The 17263-nt window shown below is 65.8% G+C and overlaps 1 protein-coding gene across 3 annotated transcripts in view; it reads left to right on the top strand.

Moving 5' to 3' along the window:
- The window catches only part of DOK7 (docking protein 7), a 35002-nt gene extending 22059 nt beyond the window's left edge, over nucleotides 1-12943 (top strand). For all 3 annotated transcript variants that reach the window (XM_070791901.1, XM_070791900.1, XM_070791899.1), the window contains exons 5-11: nucleotides 2510-2629; nucleotides 4342-4458; nucleotides 5269-5948; nucleotides 9231-9273; nucleotides 11941-12069; nucleotides 12299-12515; nucleotides 12616-12943. In XM_070791901.1, coding sequence (XP_070648002.1) covers nucleotides 2510-2629; nucleotides 4342-4458; nucleotides 5269-5948; nucleotides 9231-9273; nucleotides 11941-12069; nucleotides 12299-12435 — 1226 coding nt within the window. In that variant the 3' untranslated portion in view covers nucleotides 12436-12515; nucleotides 12616-12943. The remainder of the gene's footprint in view (nucleotides 1-2509; nucleotides 2630-4341; nucleotides 4459-5268; nucleotides 5949-9230; nucleotides 9274-11940; nucleotides 12070-12298; nucleotides 12516-12615) is intronic.
- The last annotated feature ends 4320 nt before the right edge of the window (nucleotides 12944-17263 follow it).

Below are 17263 nucleotides of genomic sequence, written 5' to 3'. Positions count from 1 at the left end.
CACAAGCAAACAGGAAACGTGGAGACCCTGTCTTGGGGAGGGGCGTCTGGGAAGGGGCAGGGCCCTGGCTGCCTCCGCACCCCACTCTTTCCGTCCACGCTCAGTGGGGGCCCCTCCTGGGGCTTGGCCCTGAGTTAGACACTGGAGGCCACAGAAGGGCCAGAAGTGGTCCTGCCTCAAGGTGCTGGGCCTGGCGGCCTGGACAGCGTCCACACAAGGGAGGGGAAGGGTCCCGGGTCTGCCCCAGAGGAGGGGTCCCATGAAAGTGTCGCCAGGAGCACGGGGGTCAGGGGCCAGGGAAGGCCACGTCACAGGAGCAGAGTCTCAACAGGAGAAGGGTGGTGACGTGTGGCTGAGGGCTGTCCTAGGCAGGGGGGCGGGGAGGGGGCTTGCGGATGTGGCCGCCCCCCGGGGAGGTATGCCAGGCGGGCCAGGTGTGTTCGCTCCTCAAAGCCCGGGTCAGTGGGCCGTCGGCGCTGGGTCTGGGCGGCCTCGTCTCTTGGTCACGAGGCTCGGGTGGGCCCTCAGAGACTCACGTCCCCCTCGGGAGGCCCTGGGGCTGCCAAGGAGGTGGGGTGGCGGCCGGTGCGGGAGCAGGAGCCCGCAGACGCCCTTGGAATGCCGCCGGCTCCGCTCTCTCCTGTGATGCAGTTTTTTATAGTCGGGGGACTGGTTGTGCCACCGCCGCTGCCAGCTGACCGTAAGCTCGGGATTAGAGGCCTGGCCCCAGCTGAGCGGGGCGGCCAGGACAGGGCCTCCTCCCTGTCCGCCTGCTGTCGGCCAAGGTCCCGGCTTGAGTTCTTGGTCAGCACCACCCCCCCTCCCCCGGGGCCAGGAGAGAGAGACCCCGCCCAGCCCTGCAGGCAGCAAGCCGCAGGGGGCCCTAGAGGGGGCCCCGTGGGCGGGAGGGGGGTGCCCTCACTCTGCTTAAGGTCGGGGCTCCGTGGTGCCCAGGCATGCCCCGCCCCCAGGGGCCTCTGTTTCCTGTCTCTCCAGCAGGCGTGTCACCAGCTAGGGCCCTGGGGGGCCGCCCTGGGGCACAGCAGCATCGCCACGTGTGGGGCTGGCCCGGGGCCATGGAATCCGGGGCAGGCGAGCGTCACCAGGCCGGCTTCACTGTGCCGCTTCCCTGGCCCGCCCGCCCCACCCCGAGTGCCCTCCTCCTCCGCGCGGGGGGCTGGCCTTTCTTTGGGCAGACGGCGGAGGCACGAGGGATTCTTGGGCGGTGACACCATGCCCGGGCGTGCGGCCCGCGGGACCTGGCGTCCCCATTCACGAGGCCGCGGGACTCCATTCACGCTGGCGGGCTCCCCCCCTGCCGCTCTTCATCCAGGCTCCCTGCAGGCCCAGGCGCCCCCTCCTCCTCCCCAGCCCTCCCCTGCCCCGCTCCCGGGGGCTAGGATCCTAGCCAGCCTCCCCCTCCGTCAACAACAGTGATCAACAAAACTTCAGTCACGAGAACAAAGAAGACTTTTGTTTGAACCGCACCCGAGGACTGACCCGTAAGCCTGCTGGCCAAACGGCTCTGCAGAAGCAGGGGTTTTCAGCGGCTTTATTGGAGTTTATCTCGCCAGAACAAAGAACGTTAAAGAAGTCAGGGTTACATGTTTTCACGGTTCCTCTTCCCCCCAAAAGAACGACCGGCCCATGCGCAGTGAGTCAGCGTGGCCTTGGCACTTGGGGAGGGATCTCACCCTGGACGGAGGGCCAGCACTGTGCTTTTTAACATGGATGTTCTTTACGTCTGGTCAGGATGCCCTTTTTTATGATCAAAGCAGATGTACAGTGTATGTTTGACAAGCTGCAAACAGGCGGCTTCAGTTAGCATCAAATTCAAGTTGACTTCTGCTTGAGCCACAGTGACCTTCCTTTATCTCAAGATATGAGTGTTCCCTGGACCCTCTCTGTGGGTGAGAGTGCCGGGGTGGGGGTGCTCCAGGGCCCCCCACCCTGAGGACATGCCCAGGAAGAGGAGAGGCCTCAGAGGGGGCCAGGCCTCTCAGCACAGCCCCAGACAAGGAAGCCGGGCCCCACAGCTGCCTCCTCGGGGGTGCACCCGCCCGCCCCAGAGGAGCGCGGGCCGTGGGGAGGGGCTGCCGGGCGCTCTGTGCAGGCAGGACGCCCCCCTCGGCCTCCGGCCACCCTCCGCCATGGCCCTCGTCCTTCAGAAGTCACCCGGCTCCTCACGCTGGCCTGGGAGTCGGGAGACGGCTGACGGCCGGGGACCAGCGGGCAGGACACCCTCCCCCACCCCACCCAGGCTGCTCAGCCCAGCCTGGTGCCCGCAGGCCTGGGAGAGCTGCGTGTGCCGCAGCCTCCTGGGCGAGTTGTGCGTTTTCCTCCGGCGGGGAAGAGGCTCACATCGCCCTGGTGCAGGGGTTGGGGAGGCTTGCGGGTTTGCTTGGCTTCTGTGGCAGCCTCCACCTGGCGTCCCACGCCCACCTCGGGGGGTCCCACGCCACCAAAGCCCTGGGAGAGGCTGACAGTGGCGTCCATCCTCCCTGTGCAGGGGCTGGGGTCTTCTTCCTGTCTTCCACCGAGGGAGACCAGATCAGCTTCCTGTTCGACTGCATCGTCCGAGGCATCTCCCCCACCAAGGGCCCCTTCGGGTTGCGGCCGGTTCTCCCAGGTGAGTGCATGGTGGGTGGAGGGGGCGCCTGGCCTGGCAGGAGGGTTGGGGGTGCTGCTGCTGTGACCCCCCACTGGGCTCCCAGGGTGGGGGGCGCTCACACCTGCACAGCCCCTCCACCACAAGACGCTCAGAGGCCGTGGCTTTGGGGACCAGCATGAGACCACAGCCTGGAAGCGCCCTGCTGAGACCTTCTGAGCGGGGCCTGCCTCCCAGACCTGGCTGGGAGCCTTGCCCCAGGAGGCTGGGGTCAGGTCTCTGGCCCCAACTGAGCCGGTGTTTGGGCTGGAGGCCGCCTTGTGAGGTGGGGTCTCAGTGTCCACACGTCGGGGTGGTGGGGGCGGGGGCCGCCGCACTGAGCTGGCCTGGCTTTCTCCCCGCTTCCCTGGTGTGGGCGGGGCGCCCCTCTTATTCAAGAGTCCTGGGCCGGGAATGCTGCCGGCCCCCGGAGGGCATGCTAGCCGGGCACTTCCTCACACCGGGTGAGCTCTGTCCCTCCCACCAGCTCGGGGACAGCCGCCCTGGGAGGGACAAAGGTGGGCCCTGGGCATCGCCGCTCCCTGGGACCGAGGCCCTCCGGGCGGTGGTACCCAGGACTGCCGCTGCTGCCCTGGCCCCCGTGAGGGGCGCTTGTCCCCTGGTCCAGGTGGGAGACCAAGGCCTGCGTCGGGCAGCAGCTAGTCACTGAGCTCCCAGCTGTGGCCTCCTTGCCTGAGCCCCACAGCTGGACAGGGGTCAGGTGGGCCCTCTCGGGAGGCTGGGGCTGTGCCAGGTCCCCCCTTTCTCTACCTCGGCCCCTGGGCCCCCAACCCCTGCAGTGAGCTGGGGGAAGGCGGGGAGATGAGCTGCAGGGACGGGGCTCCTGGGACCAGAGCCCCGCTGCCCAGGCTCTGCTGGGTGGCACGGCTGTGCCCTCTGCTGGCACCTTCCTGCCTTGCAGCCACAGGTGGGTGTGGGTGGCATGGATGGGGAGGGTGTGGGCAGAGCAGGGGTGGACACATGGAGTGTGGACGGAGCTGGTGGGGCTCTGCCCTCTGAGCCTGGCTGGCGTCCCACCGAGGCCCGTGATCGTCAGGGACTCTTGAGATGAGGCCTCCACTGGGTGTGCAGCCTTAACCCTCGGGGATCTTGGAGTGTCTCCTCCAGCCGACAGCGGCTCTCCCGGGGCCGTGCAGACATCAAGGCCCGGAGGCAGGGCCTGCCTCAGACAGACAGAGCTGCGAGGAGGAAGGGAGAGATTAGAGTTCCGAGGCTCCCCTGCCCTGTGCGTTCCTACCTGGGCCCCATCGTGACTGGGGTGCAGACGCGGATGCCAGGCTCAGGGAGGGCGAGGGGTGGGGCCGCGAGTCGTCCAGCGCTAGCGTCTTGCAGACCCGCCAGCCGCAGGAGGGTGTCCTGGCGTCCTGACCGCCCCCCTGGAGGGACTGTCCGCTCTGGGCCAGGGCCATCAGCTGGTGGTTGAGGGGCTGTCCTTTTCTTGGGCCCAAGACACAGGATGGTGGCCGGGGCACCTGCATGGGGATGTTTGGGGTACCCTGATCTCGGGCTCCAGTGGCTGGTGTGCAGGCATGGCGAGGGGCTCCCAGGGGCTCTGTCCTGATGTTGGGGCTGGACCAGGGTCCTCAGGGCTTCGACGGCATTGGGGTCACGGGGAGGACGCTGCCTGTTCAGGCCTGGGGCCGCGTCCTCACTGACACTCTGCTCTGCTGCAGACCCGAGCCCTGGGGGCCCCGCCCTGGAGGAAAGGGTGGCGCAGGAGGCCCTGGAAGCCCTGCAGCTGGAGAAGCGGCTCAGCCTCCTCTCTCACTCCGGCCGGCCGGGCAGCGGAGGTAGGGCAGTGACCCGGCTGAGGTCGGGGGAGGTCTGGCGGCCCTGGGGCTGGGGCCGCTCCTTTAAGCTGCCCTCCCTGACCCCCTACCCCAGCTCCTGTCCACCCCTCTGCCCCGCTCACACAAGGGGCCACACTCACCCAGCTCCAGCCTGGATGCCGACTGGGGTGTGGTGCTGCCGCGGAGTCGGCTGGCGGGCTGGGCTTGAATTCTTTCCCGCCCACCCGCGACACCGAGCATGGCTGCACCATCTGTGTCCAGAGCGGGGGCCCGAGGTGTCAGCTGCTGGGAGCAGAGCCCCCCCACCCCGCCCCCGCTGCTGTGGTTCATGGGGAGAGGGACAGAAGGGGCTGACGACCCTTGAGGGGGCCCTGCAGCTCTCCAGAGGTGGGGCGGCACCGGGCTCTCCTGGGCCAGAGCAGAGGAGCCCTGCAGGTTCTCTGTCCTCGACAGCCCTACGGGTGCACGCTGGGGACAGCGGGCCGTTCAGGCCCCTTAGCAGGGGATCTCAGGTGTGCCCGGGGCTGCCATCTCCTTAGAGAAGGGGGCTCACGTCTGGTTCCCAGGGCAACAGTCGGGAGAGCGTTGACGTGGGGAGGGGGCCGTCCTGGGGGGCGGACCCTTGGGGGCGGAGTCTGGGGAGGGGATGTGTGAGCCGTCCCAGCGTGATGAGCGTGATGAGCGCAAGCCCTCCGCAGGGCGGGGGGCCTCAGGGGCCGGGTGTCAGTCTCCCACCCAGGTTCCCCCACCCCCCGCCCACCTGAGTGGCCGAGCCCCTCTGCAGCCTCAGCCCCGGGCTCTCCCACCCAGGGGACGACCGCAGCGTGTCCAGCTCGTCATCAGAGGCCAGTCACTCGGACGTCAGCGCCAGCAGCCGGCTCACGCCGTGGCCAGAGCCGTCCTCGTCTTCGGCCAGCACATCGCAGGAGGGCCCTGGGCTGGCCGCCGCCCAGGCCCCTGGGGAAGCCACGCCGGGCACCGCCAGGCCCGCCCCGAAGCCGCTGCGGCCACGGCAGCTGCAGGAGGTTGGCCGCCAGAGCTCCTCGGACAGCGGCATCGCCACGGGCAGCCACTCCTCCTACTCGGGCAGCTTCTCGTCATGCGCGGGCAGCAGCCTGGACGTGTGGCGGGCCGGCGACGAGCTCGGCTCCCTACTCAGCCTGCCGGCGGCTGGGGCCCCGGAGCCCGGCCTGTGCGCCTGCCCGCCCGGGGTGTCTGAGTACCAGGTGCCCGCCGCCCCTCGGCCGCACTACGACACGCCCCGCAGCCTGCGCCAGGCGCCCCGGGACCAGCCCCCCGTTGCGCCGGGCAGCCCCGAGGCGGGCACCGCCCGGGACTCGGGGTGTACCGCTGGCTGGCCTGGTGAGAGACGGCGGGGACCGGCGCCAGAGGCAGCGGCAGGGGCCGGCGAGTCCTGGGAAGCCGGCGCCCCCCACGCCGGGCCCCCTCCCGCGCTCTTTTCCGCGTGTCCCATCTGCGGAGGACTGAAGGTAAAGCCCCCTCCCTGAGGGTGGTGGTGGCCCGGGGTGGGCGCTGGGCTTGGTAGGCCGGGCCCGGGCTGAGGGTGGGGGCCCAGCCTGCAGGGAGGGCTGTGTCCTGGGCAGGTTCAGGGAGGCAGAACCCGAGGACCTCCCTGTGCCCCTCAACGTGCGTCCCAGGGGCCTCCACCTGCCTGGCCCTCGCGCCTCCTGGCTGAAGTTGCACCCGCAGGTGTCCCAACCTTTGAACAGGACCCCGAGGCTCAGGGGGCCTGCTGGCTGGCGGGGGTCTGCTCTCGGGACCCTGGCACCTCCGTGGCTCACTCACAGCGGCCTCTTGTGGGCGGGGAAGGGCAGGGTCAGGCTCATGTGTCAGAAGCCCCAGGACCACCCCCCCCACTCCCACTCCTGGCCGAGCTGGAGGTCGGTGGTCAGGACCGCAAGGTGCAGGGTGGGGCTGTCCATTCCCGTTCTGGGGCCCCAGGCACCGCGTGCGCCCTCGGGGGCGGCCTGCTCACCTGCATGGACTTTGGCTGCGTGGCCTGCTGTGTCCCTTGGCGCCGCGGTTGGTTCCGGACGCCCCCGTGGAAGGCGAGGCCCGTGGCCGCTCATCTGGGCTCCGGCCGGCGGGCGTCCCGCGCTCAGCTCACCTGTAAATGTTCCGCTTTGTACCTTCAGTGTCGGCTGAAGACTGTTTGTTGCTCTTTTCACATTTTTAAAACCTGACACCGTTTGTAAGACCTTCTTAGACTGGAAATAAAATTGTTTTTTCTTACCGTCGTGTCCTTTTCCGTGTGGCCGGCTCTCTTCGCCTCCTGCCCCAGCCCTGCCGCTTGGGGCCTTTCGCTGTCTCTGAAATCCAGGGGCCTCCTTTGGCCCGCAGGTCGCAGCTGCACAAGGCCCTGCCTGTCTGGTCGGCCTTAAGCCTGAACACGCCAGAAGCATGAACCAGGAGAGTGGCCTCGGCCAGCCCCCAGGGCCCGCGCATGCGTGTGTGGTGTGTGTCCGCGTGTGACGTGTGCATGCGCGTGCACTGTGTATGAGGCGTGTACGCAAGCGTGGCATGTGGCGTGCACATGTGTGTACACATGCATGCAGTTGCACGTGGCGTGTGTCCTGTGTGCACGTGTTGCATGTCCAGGTGATGTGTGTGATGCACGTGTGCCAGGTGTCCGCGCGTGTGCCCGTGTCTGCGCGCGCTCACTGGAGACCACAGCGCAGTCCTCAGTGGTCCGCTTGGGCTCAGGCAGGTGGCTCCCTGCGTCCAGAGAGGGTGGACCCCCCACCTTCTGGGTCAGCGAGAGTCCTGGCTCTGAGCCTGAAGCACCCCCGTCCCCAGTCTGCCCCGTGTGGGCGGCAGAGCAGCCGGGACTCCCCCATCACAGGCTCCCTGCATGTCCTGGGGGGCCACGTCTCAGCCTTGGTCACTGCTTGGTGGGGACCCGGGTCCCAGGTTCCCTGGGGGTGCTGAGAGCAGCCTCTGACCCGGCCCCTGCAGGACTGCAGTGGGAAAGGCAGGCTGGGGGGTCTCTCCCGTTGGAGCCCCCTGCCCCGTACATGGGATGGCAGTGCTGCTGGTCTGGGGGGCCAGGGACTGGCGAGACAACGCGTCTAGTGAGAGCTTTTCCGTGGGAGTCTTCACCACACACACCGCTTCCATTTCCCCCTAGCGGGCCCGCTGGCCTTGCTGCCAAAGAGCGAGGCGCTGGGAGCGGCCGGAGCCATGGGTGGGGGGCGTCCAGGCTCCGTCCCACCGGGCCGCCCCTCCAGCAGAGCCAGCGGAGGCCCTGGCGGCCCAGGGAACTGCCAGGAAGCCGGGAAGGCTGGAAGCTGGGCCTCCCTTCTGCTGGCCCCCTGCCCCGCGAGGGCGTCCTGGCTGTGAGCTCTGGGCTCCTCGTCTGAGGCTGATGGCTGGGACTTCAGGGAAGGGCAGTCTCGGGGGCGAGGCAGGCGGGGTGGACTGCGGGCAGTGCTCAGTGGGGGGACCCAGGCGGGGGTGGAGCGGGCGGCCCAGGCCTTCCAGTGGGGGCCCTGGGCTGGGGGAGGCAGGGCCCTTCATGGCGGTGGCCCCTGACTACGGAGGCCCTTTGGGGAGGCTCCGGAGGAGGCCCGGCCCCCATGGTGGCTGCGTCTCGGTCTTCCCTGAGCCCAGCGTGGCCCAGGGGACCGGTGAGGGCGGGGGGCGTCTCGCCTGGTGGGGCTGGGTGGGCCCCAGGACAGCGCCTCCCCACCACAAGGCTTCCAGCTCACCTGTGCTCATCTCTGAGCCCATGGGGCGGGTGACAAAGACATCCCCCGGCCCCCGTTCCCAGGGGGAGTCTAGCGTGAGGCTGTAGGATGGGCCTGGGTCCCTGGGCCTCGTGCTCCTCGCCCCCGCCCCCGGGGCCACCAGAGAGCCCTCCGCACCCCACGGGCCACGTGTGCCCGCCTGCCCCCACCTGGTCCCGGCCCCCAGGGAGGGCGGACAGGAGGGGCTGCTCTCGCGCCCCACCAGCACCTGGCTGCACCGTCGGGGCTGCAGGCTATGCCCCGGGAAGCAGGCGCCGCTGTGGGGAGCTCCCAGACCCCCGAGGGCAGCCGGCTCTCGTCCTGGGTCTCGGGGGTCAGACACACCCTCCCCGAGTCCCGGAGCCTGCCGGGGCCTCTTCACAGGTGGCGGGTCGGGGCTCCCAACAGGAGCCGGCCTGGGGCCGGGGCTGGGGTGCTGCGTCCTGAGAGTGGGCACCACCTTTGCCCACCTGAATAGCGGGTCGGCTTCTGCACCCGTTCCAGCTCACGGCCCCCCGGGAGGCCCCACTGCCAGTCTGTGCCCTCAGCCGCGCCGGGGTGCTGGGTCCAGCCCTGCGGGGGCCCATCTCCTCCTGGGTGTGCGAAGCGGAGCCCCAGGTAGCAGTGACCGCCCCACCCGCTCAGCCCCCGGCTCTGAGGTCTCCAAACCACCTTCCTCCTCCGGCCCAGAGTGGCCGCCCTGCAGTCTGGGGGCCTTGACTTATCTCACAGGGCCCCCAGGAGTGGCTCACCCAGGGTGCTCTGCTTAGAGCAGGTGGGCAGTGCTCAGGGGTGGCGTGACAAGCCCCTGAGCACCTCAGCTGGCTACACACCTGCTGTGAGCGTGTGGCATGGCGCGGCTGCGGGCCACGTCCAGGGCCCCGAGGTGCCACCGCCTCGCCCCACATGGGCTGTGTGCGTGTCAGGGCAGGCGTGTGGGGCCCTGAGAGGGGGTGGACCCAAGGAGCCCGACCTCTGCCCGGGGTGGGGCTGGGCTGACGGCTGACATGTGTCTCCTTGGTCTAGGCAGCTGCTGCCACGCCCCCCGGGCTCCTGGTGACGCACACAGGTAGGCCTCAGCCTGGGCACCGGCGCCCATCAGCCTGGGGAAGGGATGTGTGGTCACAGTGGCCATGGTCACGGCCCAGCCAGAGTGTCTGCCAGATGGGACATTGGGGGATAGCAGGAGAGGGGGACGGTGGGAGAGGGGGACGGCAGGCAGTGAGGGGACGGCGGGAGAGGGGGACGGTGGGAGAGGGGGACGGCAGACAGTAGGGGGACGGCAGGCAGTGAGGGGACGGCGGGAAAGGGGGACGGTGGGAGGGGGGACGGCGGACAGTGAGCGGGATGGTAGACAGCCCAACAGCAGCCCATGGCTGGGTGGGCCCTGGCTGAAGCTGGGGGGCACCAGGCAGCGGTTGGGGTCAAGGTGGCCGAGTATGTCCAGCCTGCCGTGGAGGGTGTGTGGGCAGGCGGGCGGGTCCAGAGCTGGCCTGGAGCCCCAACCTTTAAGAGGGAGCCTGTCCCCTGGGGGATAGAGAATGGAGGTGATGATGGCCCAGGGGAGCGTGGTGGGAGGGGGCCCAGGCAGGGAGTTAGGGGGACATCCCAGTACACGGGGCCAGCTGGGCAGAGCTGGCTCTGGGCTGGGAAGGCCTGGGCGCGTGGGAGGGGCCGCGGGTGGGGCGGTTGGCCTGGCACGGCTGGGGGTCCACTCTGTGCTTGGTCCTCTTGGTTCATAGAGGCCACCTCCAGCCTGGGGGCGGGGTCCTTACAAGCTTAGGTCTTTCCCTCTCCTCTTCAGGGGGTGTGCCCCCTGTTTGGGGTTGGCCCCTGTAGGCCAAGCAGGGCTCAGGCCCGCCCGCAGTGGAGGGAGCAGGAGGGGAGGGTCAAGGTCATGGACATGCAGGGTCAGAGAGCGGCCATGGGGGAGCCCCATGCGAGGCGGCGTGGGGATTCCCCGGTCAGGATGGGGCTCTCGGGACCATCCTCCGATGACACGGAGCAGGGTTCTGCATGCCGCCCCCTGCCCCTTGCCCCCAGCACAGGGTGTGCTCCCGGGAGCGGCATCAGGATCTGCTGGGGGGCGAGGAAGCTCTCCTCTGGGCAGGGGGCTGGGGGTCAGCAGAAGACAGTCGGACCCAGGCCGGGGAGGAGACGCTCAGGGTGGTCTGGCCGGGCCTGCTGCACAGCCAGGGAGAAGCCAGGGCAGCCCCGCTCCATCTCTGGTTGGCCCGGAGAGGACTCGGAGCGGCTTCGGAGATGCTGGCGAGACGCTCAGAGGGAAGGCTCAGGGAGGGAGACAGGAGGCCAAGGGGAGTCTGGCGGAGCCAGGGCAGGTGGTGGCCTCCGGGGGGCACCCTCACCCCATGCGGGCGGCCGGGGCGAGGCAGACCAGCCTCTCTGGGCTGCTTCCCGCTCCTGCGCCCACCGGACCCAGACCTAAGGCCAGCCGCTGAGTAACAGGGAGCTTGTCCCCCAGGCCTCAGGTCAAACCCCAGCCCTCCCCTTGGCTTTCAGGAGCTGGGCCTCCTTCCCAGACTCCCCTCAGACCCCATCTCAGCCCCCAAGGGCTCTCCTCGCTCTAGCCAGGCCTTTGCCACCCCCTACACCCCCCAACTTCATCCCTTGGCACATGCCGCCTTCTCCAGGCAGTCTGCCCAGATTTCCCCTGGGCCCCTTGGTCTAAAAGCCTCTCCGAGGCGCCTCTGCCTGTTATCTTGGGTTACACGGGCAAGGATCTGCGTCTACCCCTCTGTGGGTCAGTGCCCACCCAAGCCTGGCCAGAGTGGGGTCCTGCCTTGCTGTTTGGGTGTATTGGGTGGGAGCTTGTAGCCAGCGTGAGCTTGGCAAGGCCAGGTTCTTCCTTGCAGCCCTGGGCGGGGGCGTGCAGAGGGCCCTGCCCAGTGCCACCCACCAAGGCTCTTTCTCTGCCCGCTGGGCCTCGGGGAGGACGTCTCCTTCTCGGGGGCGATGGGGTGATGGGCTCTGTGCTACAGACACAGTGGATTCACAGAGAGCCCTGAGCTCTGAGCCCTGCCTCAGAGCTGAGACGTCTGGGGCTTGGACTCACTCCCATCCTCTGCCTGACGAAGGCGCTCAGCCAGCTGACCCACAGAGCAGGGCCACCCCCTGACCTGGCCACGCCTCCGGTGGACGCCGCAGACAGCCAGGACCCTGGACCCCAATGAGGGCCAGCTGGGAGCAGTTTCTTTGATGGGGGAAGGGACTTGAAGTGCCCGGGGGCCATCCTGGAGGAGGTGTCACTGTGACTGAAAGTGTGGGTGGGCCTGTGCTCAGGGAAGGACTCACTGGCCCAGAGAGGGTCCCTGACACAGGTGGGGTGACCCAGGAGGACAGCTGAGAGGGGGAGGGCTGGGGGTTGTCAGCAGGGAAAGGCGGCGGCCTGGGAGGGGATTGGGCACTGGGGAGCCCAGGAGCAAGTGGTGGGGAGAGACGCTGGACGGTTGGGTGGCCAGGGGCTGAAGACAGAAGTGTGGTCTCTTGGGCTCAGTGGGGCCATCGGGGCCACCCCTGGGTGCCCGCTGTGTGTGTGTAGGAGGGGCAGGGAGAAACCTGGGTGGGGTGGGCAAAGGTGGTCGGGAAGATGGGGGGAGTCGGGGAAGCCGTGGAGAGGTGGAGGTGAGGCGCCAGAGGGGTGGGCAGCGGTGGGGAGCTCTTTTCTGGACTGTCTAGGGGGTCACCGCCTGGGGACTGATGGCTGCTGTCCCCACAGGAGCGCGGGGTCCTGGGAGGCCGCGTGGGGAGACGCCCACCTACGCGAATGTGCCCACCAGCCCCTGCCCTGCCGAGCGGCTTCACTACCTGGGCCTGCAGCTGCCAGAGGCGGGCGCAGGTGTGCGAGGTGGGTGTGCAGGCGAGGGGCTGACCCCCGGGGATCCGAGGGGTCTGAGGGGCCAGGGCCTCCGTGGGTCTGGGGGTCCGGGATTCGGGAGTCCCGAGGGTCCAGGGATTCTGGGGGTCCGGGGTTTGGGAGGCTGGGGGCCGGGCGTCCAGGGGTCTGGGGCCTGGGGTCCAGGAGGTCTGGGGTCCGGGGGGCTCGGCCCGGCCGCGCTCACCCCGTGTACTTGCAGGGGCCGGCGCCTCCCGCTACGCGCTGATTGACGTCGCAGCCACCGAGGCGGCGCACAGGGCGGGGGCCCAGCACGCGCAGGCCCGGGAGGAGCGGCTGCCTGCGCCAGAGCAGAGGCCGAAGGCGGCCCCGCGGTGAGGCGCCGGACCACGGCGACGCGCCTGGACGGCGGAGGGAGCGGCCCCGCGCCATCGCGGCGGTCGGGCTCGGAACCGAGGGTGGGCGCGCTTCCCCGGGCCCGGGGGGTGGGGGGTGGGGGGCGGCGGCGGGTGGACGGACGGCTCTGGTTGCCCCTCTGACGCCTGATCTGGCCCCCAGGCCGGCGGGAGGTGCCGCCTGGACAGGTGTCCGCAGCGGCTGCGGTGGACCCGAGGCAGCGTCTGGCTAGCAGTTTCTGGCCCTGGGATGTGACCTGCCCGCAACCTTCCCTGGAGGCAGCGGCCCAGTGACGAGGACCCTCGTCTCCAACCCCGACGGGGGTGTGGGGCGTCCATCTGCAGGGCTCCACCTCCCGTCCCGTCAGCACTGCCTTGCGCCTGGAGGGCGTGGCCCTTAGGCCCTTCGGCGACTGTCGGCCTCCTGGGACCCACTGAGTTAGTCCTGTAAACGGTTTAGATCTTTAAAATCTCTTATGTTCCATTGTCAACATGGCCAGTTATTTCCTGAGCGCCCGGGCTCCTGCTGTGTCCCTCTGGGGGCACAGGACGGACCCCTGGCCGGCGGGCGGGGGTTTCCCGTGGCCTTGGGGGTTGACCGGCGTTGACGGGGGTTGACCATGACTCAGTGGGCAGGAGGGGTGGTCCTGGCTCCCCTGGCCAGTGCGGGTGGTCTGGGTGCTGGAAAGTTCCTGGAGTTGGTGGTGGGCTTTTTGTCCTCCTTGCTGGGCCGGACCCACCCACCCTGGTCTCAGAGATGTGATAGGGCTCTTCTGCCTGGTGGGGGCTCCAACCACCCCCCCTAACCCCGCCCCCCGCAGACCCATGCCTACTGCCTCCTGCCGTGATCCCACCCAGTCCCCAGCAGGCCTCGGTTAGTCTGACCATGGGAAGCCTGTGGGACACCCGCCACGTGCTCTGCCTCTTGGGGGAGGGTCCCTCAGGTTGATGTGGCCAGGGTTGATGTAGCTCCCCTCCCCCACCAAGCCTGAGCCAGCAGACGCCCCCAGTGAGAGGCAAAGGCCCCGGGGCCGCTCCACACGCAGGTCAGAGTCTCACAGACCATGGACAGCACTCCAGAGGGAGCAAGCTTCTGTCTTTGCAAGTGGGGGAAAAGTGTGGCCAAGCACCCAGTCTGGGGCTCCTGCTGTGTTGGGGCCCCTCAGCTGGGGGTTGGGGTCTGGGCGGGCCACACACTGCAGCATGGGGACAGGCGGTCAGGGTCCAGGTGTTACCCGTGGCCTCGGGTGGCTGGCGTCTGGGTTCTCCTGTTGTTGGAATAAGAGGAGCCCACCGTGGCTTCGTGATGCTGACCCAGGATGTGGGGGCACCCAGGAAGGGCCCCTGCACCCCCTTGGCCCTCTGCCCCATGGGTGGCCGGGGGTCTCCTGGGCAGCACCTGCCTGGAGGCACGTGGCCATGGGAAGCTGAGCAGTTCCCTACGGGGGTCTTCCAGGCCTGGCCACGGGCACCTTGGAGGGGCAGTTGAGGAGCCAGGAATCAGAATACCAGGGGCAGGCAGGGGTTTGTCCTGACACATGACAGCCACCCTCTGGCCAGCGAGGCTCTGGGGTGCGGGGGCTAAGCCACACGGAGCCAAGTGGGAACCAAACAAATGCCTGCCCTTCCTGCAGAGCCGTGAAGGGTGGCTGGTGGTGGCTAAGTCCGTTGGGGTCACCTTGGCAAAACTGTTGCAGCCACCAGGGTTGAGGCACGCGGGCCACTGTGGCTGTGAAAGGTCTCAGGAGCCCTGGACCCGAATGAGGCCTGAGAAGGGCGCCTCGACTTTGCCGACAGAGGAGCACTGGCCTGGCCCCCGTGGGCAGCCCCGTCACTGCCCGCCCCACTCCTGTCCTGTCGCGCCCCCAGCCCTCAGGGAGACCCCACAGGGTGTTGGACACAGAGCCGGCGGAGGGGTGCCCTGCAGCCTGGGGGCCTCCTGGGCCGGGAAGGGCTTAGCACCCTAATTCTGGAGTATCAGTGTCAGACCGGAAGGCTTAATGCTTTTTGTTGAGGTGTAATTGACAAATTGTATTAGTTTTAGATGTACAGCATTACGGTTCTATATTTGTATATATTGTGAAATGACCACAGTAAGTCTAGTCACCTTACGAGTTTCAGGATTTTTTTTTTTCTTACAGCATCGCTGCCTAGAGCCGCGTGCTGGGTGCTGCCCCCGTGGCCTGGTTTGTAACCGGGAGCCTTTTGACTCCCTCTGCGTCATCATCCACTCCCCGTCCTCCATCTCTGGCAACCGTGTTCATCTGTTCCACCCGTTCAGTTTTTTCTTTTTAGGTTGAACGTATGTGTGAGACCATACATCTGGCTTTCTCTGTCCTAGTGCCCTCTTAGGTAATCCAAGTTGTCACAAATGGCAGGGTTTCATTTCTTAACGGCCGAGTGATATTCCACTTAGGAATAAGCTTCCCTTGTGGCTCAGCTGGTAAAGAATCCACCTGCAATGCACGAGACCTGGGTTCGATCCCTGGGTTGCGAAGATCCCCTGGAAAAGGGAAAGGCGACCCACTCCAGTGTTCCGGCCTGAAGAATCCCCTGGACAGCATGGTTGCAAAGAGCCGGACATGACTGAGCGCGTTCACTCTGGAGGCTGCACCCACCTACGGCAGTGCGTAAGGGCCGCCTTTTCCCACATCCCTGCCGACCTTTGGCATCTGTTGTCTTTTATATCATTTTACTTTTACGTTTCGGCTGCGCTGGGCCCATTGCTGCAGGGACTTCTCTCTGGAGGGGCTGCCCTCTACTTGTGGCGCCGGGAGTTCTCACTGCAGCGGCTTCTCTCGTTGCTCAGCATGTCTCCCGGGAGCGCAGGTTTCTGTAGTCGTGGCTGGGGGCTCAGGAGTTGTGGCTGTTGGGCTTAGTTGCTCCGTGGCATGTGGGATCTTCCCAGACCAGGGATGGAACCCTTCTCCTGCATTGGCAGGCGGATTCTTTGCCCCTGAGCTGCCAGGGAAACCCTGTCGTCTTTCTAGTAATAGTGCCTGTGACCCGTGCCAGGTGATGTCTCGCTGTGGTCTTGGTTTGCATTTCCCTAATGAAACAGTGTCAAGACTTTATTTTTCTGGGCTCCAAAAGCACTGCAGATGGTGACTGCAGCCAGGCAATTAAAAGACACTTACTCCTTGGAAGGAAAGTTATGACCAACCTAGATAGCATATTCAAAAGCAGAGACATTACTTTGCCAACAAAAGTCCGTCTAGTCAAGGCTATGGTTTTTCCTGTGCTCATGTATGGCTGTGACAGTTGGACTGTGAAGAAAGCTGAGCGCCGAAGAATTGATGCTTTTGAACTGTGGTGTTGGAGAAGACTCTTGAGAGTCCCTTGGACTGCAAGGAGATCCAACCAGTCCATTCTGAAGGAGATCAGCCCTGGGATTTCTTTGGAAGGAATGATGCTGAAGCTGAAACTCCAGTACTTTGGCCACCTCATGGGAAGAGTTGACTCATTGGAAAAGACTCTGATGCTGGGAGGGATTGGGGGCAGGAGGAGAAGGGGACGGCAGAGGATGAGATGGCTGGATGGCATCACTGACTTGATGGACTGAGTCTGAGTGAACTCTGGGAGTTGGTGATGGACAGGGAGGCCTGGTGTGCTGCGATTCATGGGATCGCAAAGAGTGGGACACGACTGAGACTGCACTGAGTGGTTAGTGATGTTGAGCGTCTTTCTTGTTGCTTTGTTTTTGCTGCCGAGTAATAAGAGTTCACACATTTTGGGTATTAACCCTTCTCAGGTACGTGGTTTGCAGGGCTCTTCTCCCATCCCACAGGCTGCCTTTTCTCTGCCCATGCCTCCCTTGCTGTGCAGGGGCGGTTGGGTTTGGTGTAGCAGGAGCAGTTCGGTTTGGTGTAGCAGGGGCGGTTCGGTTTGGTGTAGCCCCACTTATTTACTGTTGCTTTTGGTGTCAGGTCCAAAAATTATCACCAAGACCGACGTCAGGGAGCTTACTGCCTAGGTTTTCTTTTAGGAGTTTTATGGTTTCCAGTCTTACATTCTTTAATCCATTAATTTTTATACATGGTGTAAGATATGTGCTGACTTGCTTCATTCGTGTCCAACTCTGTGACCTTGTGGCCTGTCACCCACCGGGCTCCTCTTGTCTCCAGGCAAGAATACTGGAGTGGGTTGCCATGCTCTCCTCCAGGGAATCTTCCCGACTCAGGGATCAAACCCACGTCTCTTCCGTCTCCTGCACTGGCAGGCGGGTTCTTCACCACCAGCGGCCCTGGTGTGAGACAGTGGCCCAGTTTTCCCAACACCGTTTATCGAAGAGACTATCCTTTCCCCATCGTATATTCTTGGCTCCTCTGTCACAAGTTAACTGACCACGTAAGTGGGGTTTGCTTCTGACCTTGGCTCTGTTCCACTCATCTGTGTGTTTTACAGCAGTGCCCTCGTTGTTCAGTCGCTCAGTCGTATCCGGCTCTTTGTGACCCCAAGGACTGCAGCGCGCCAGCCTTCCCTGTCCTCCACTATCTCCTGAGTTTACTCAAACTCATGTCCGTCAAGTCGGTGATGCCATCCAACCATCTCATCCTCTGTCATCCCCTTCTCCTCCCGCCTTCAATCTTGCCCAGCATCAGGGTCTTTTCCAATGAGTCAGTTCTTCGCATCAGGTGGCCAAAGTGTTGGAGTTTCAGCTTCAGCATCAGTCTTTGCAATGAATATTCAGGACTGATTTCCTTTACAATGGACTGGTTCGATCTCCTTGCAGTCCAAGGGACTCTAGAGTCTTCTCCAGCACCACAGTTCAAAAGCCATCAGTTCTTTTGAATTGAAAGTTCAGCTTTCTT

The sequence above is a fragment of the Bos indicus genome, chromosome 6 (genome assembly GCF_029378745.1).
Source record: "Bos indicus isolate NIAB-ARS_2022 breed Sahiwal x Tharparkar chromosome 6, NIAB-ARS_B.indTharparkar_mat_pri_1.0, whole genome shotgun sequence".
Classification (NCBI taxonomy): Eukaryota; Metazoa; Chordata; class Mammalia; order Artiodactyla; family Bovidae; genus Bos; species Bos indicus.
The sequence above is the reverse complement of the archived record's forward strand: the minus strand, read 5'-3'. Positions and strand labels throughout refer to the sequence as shown.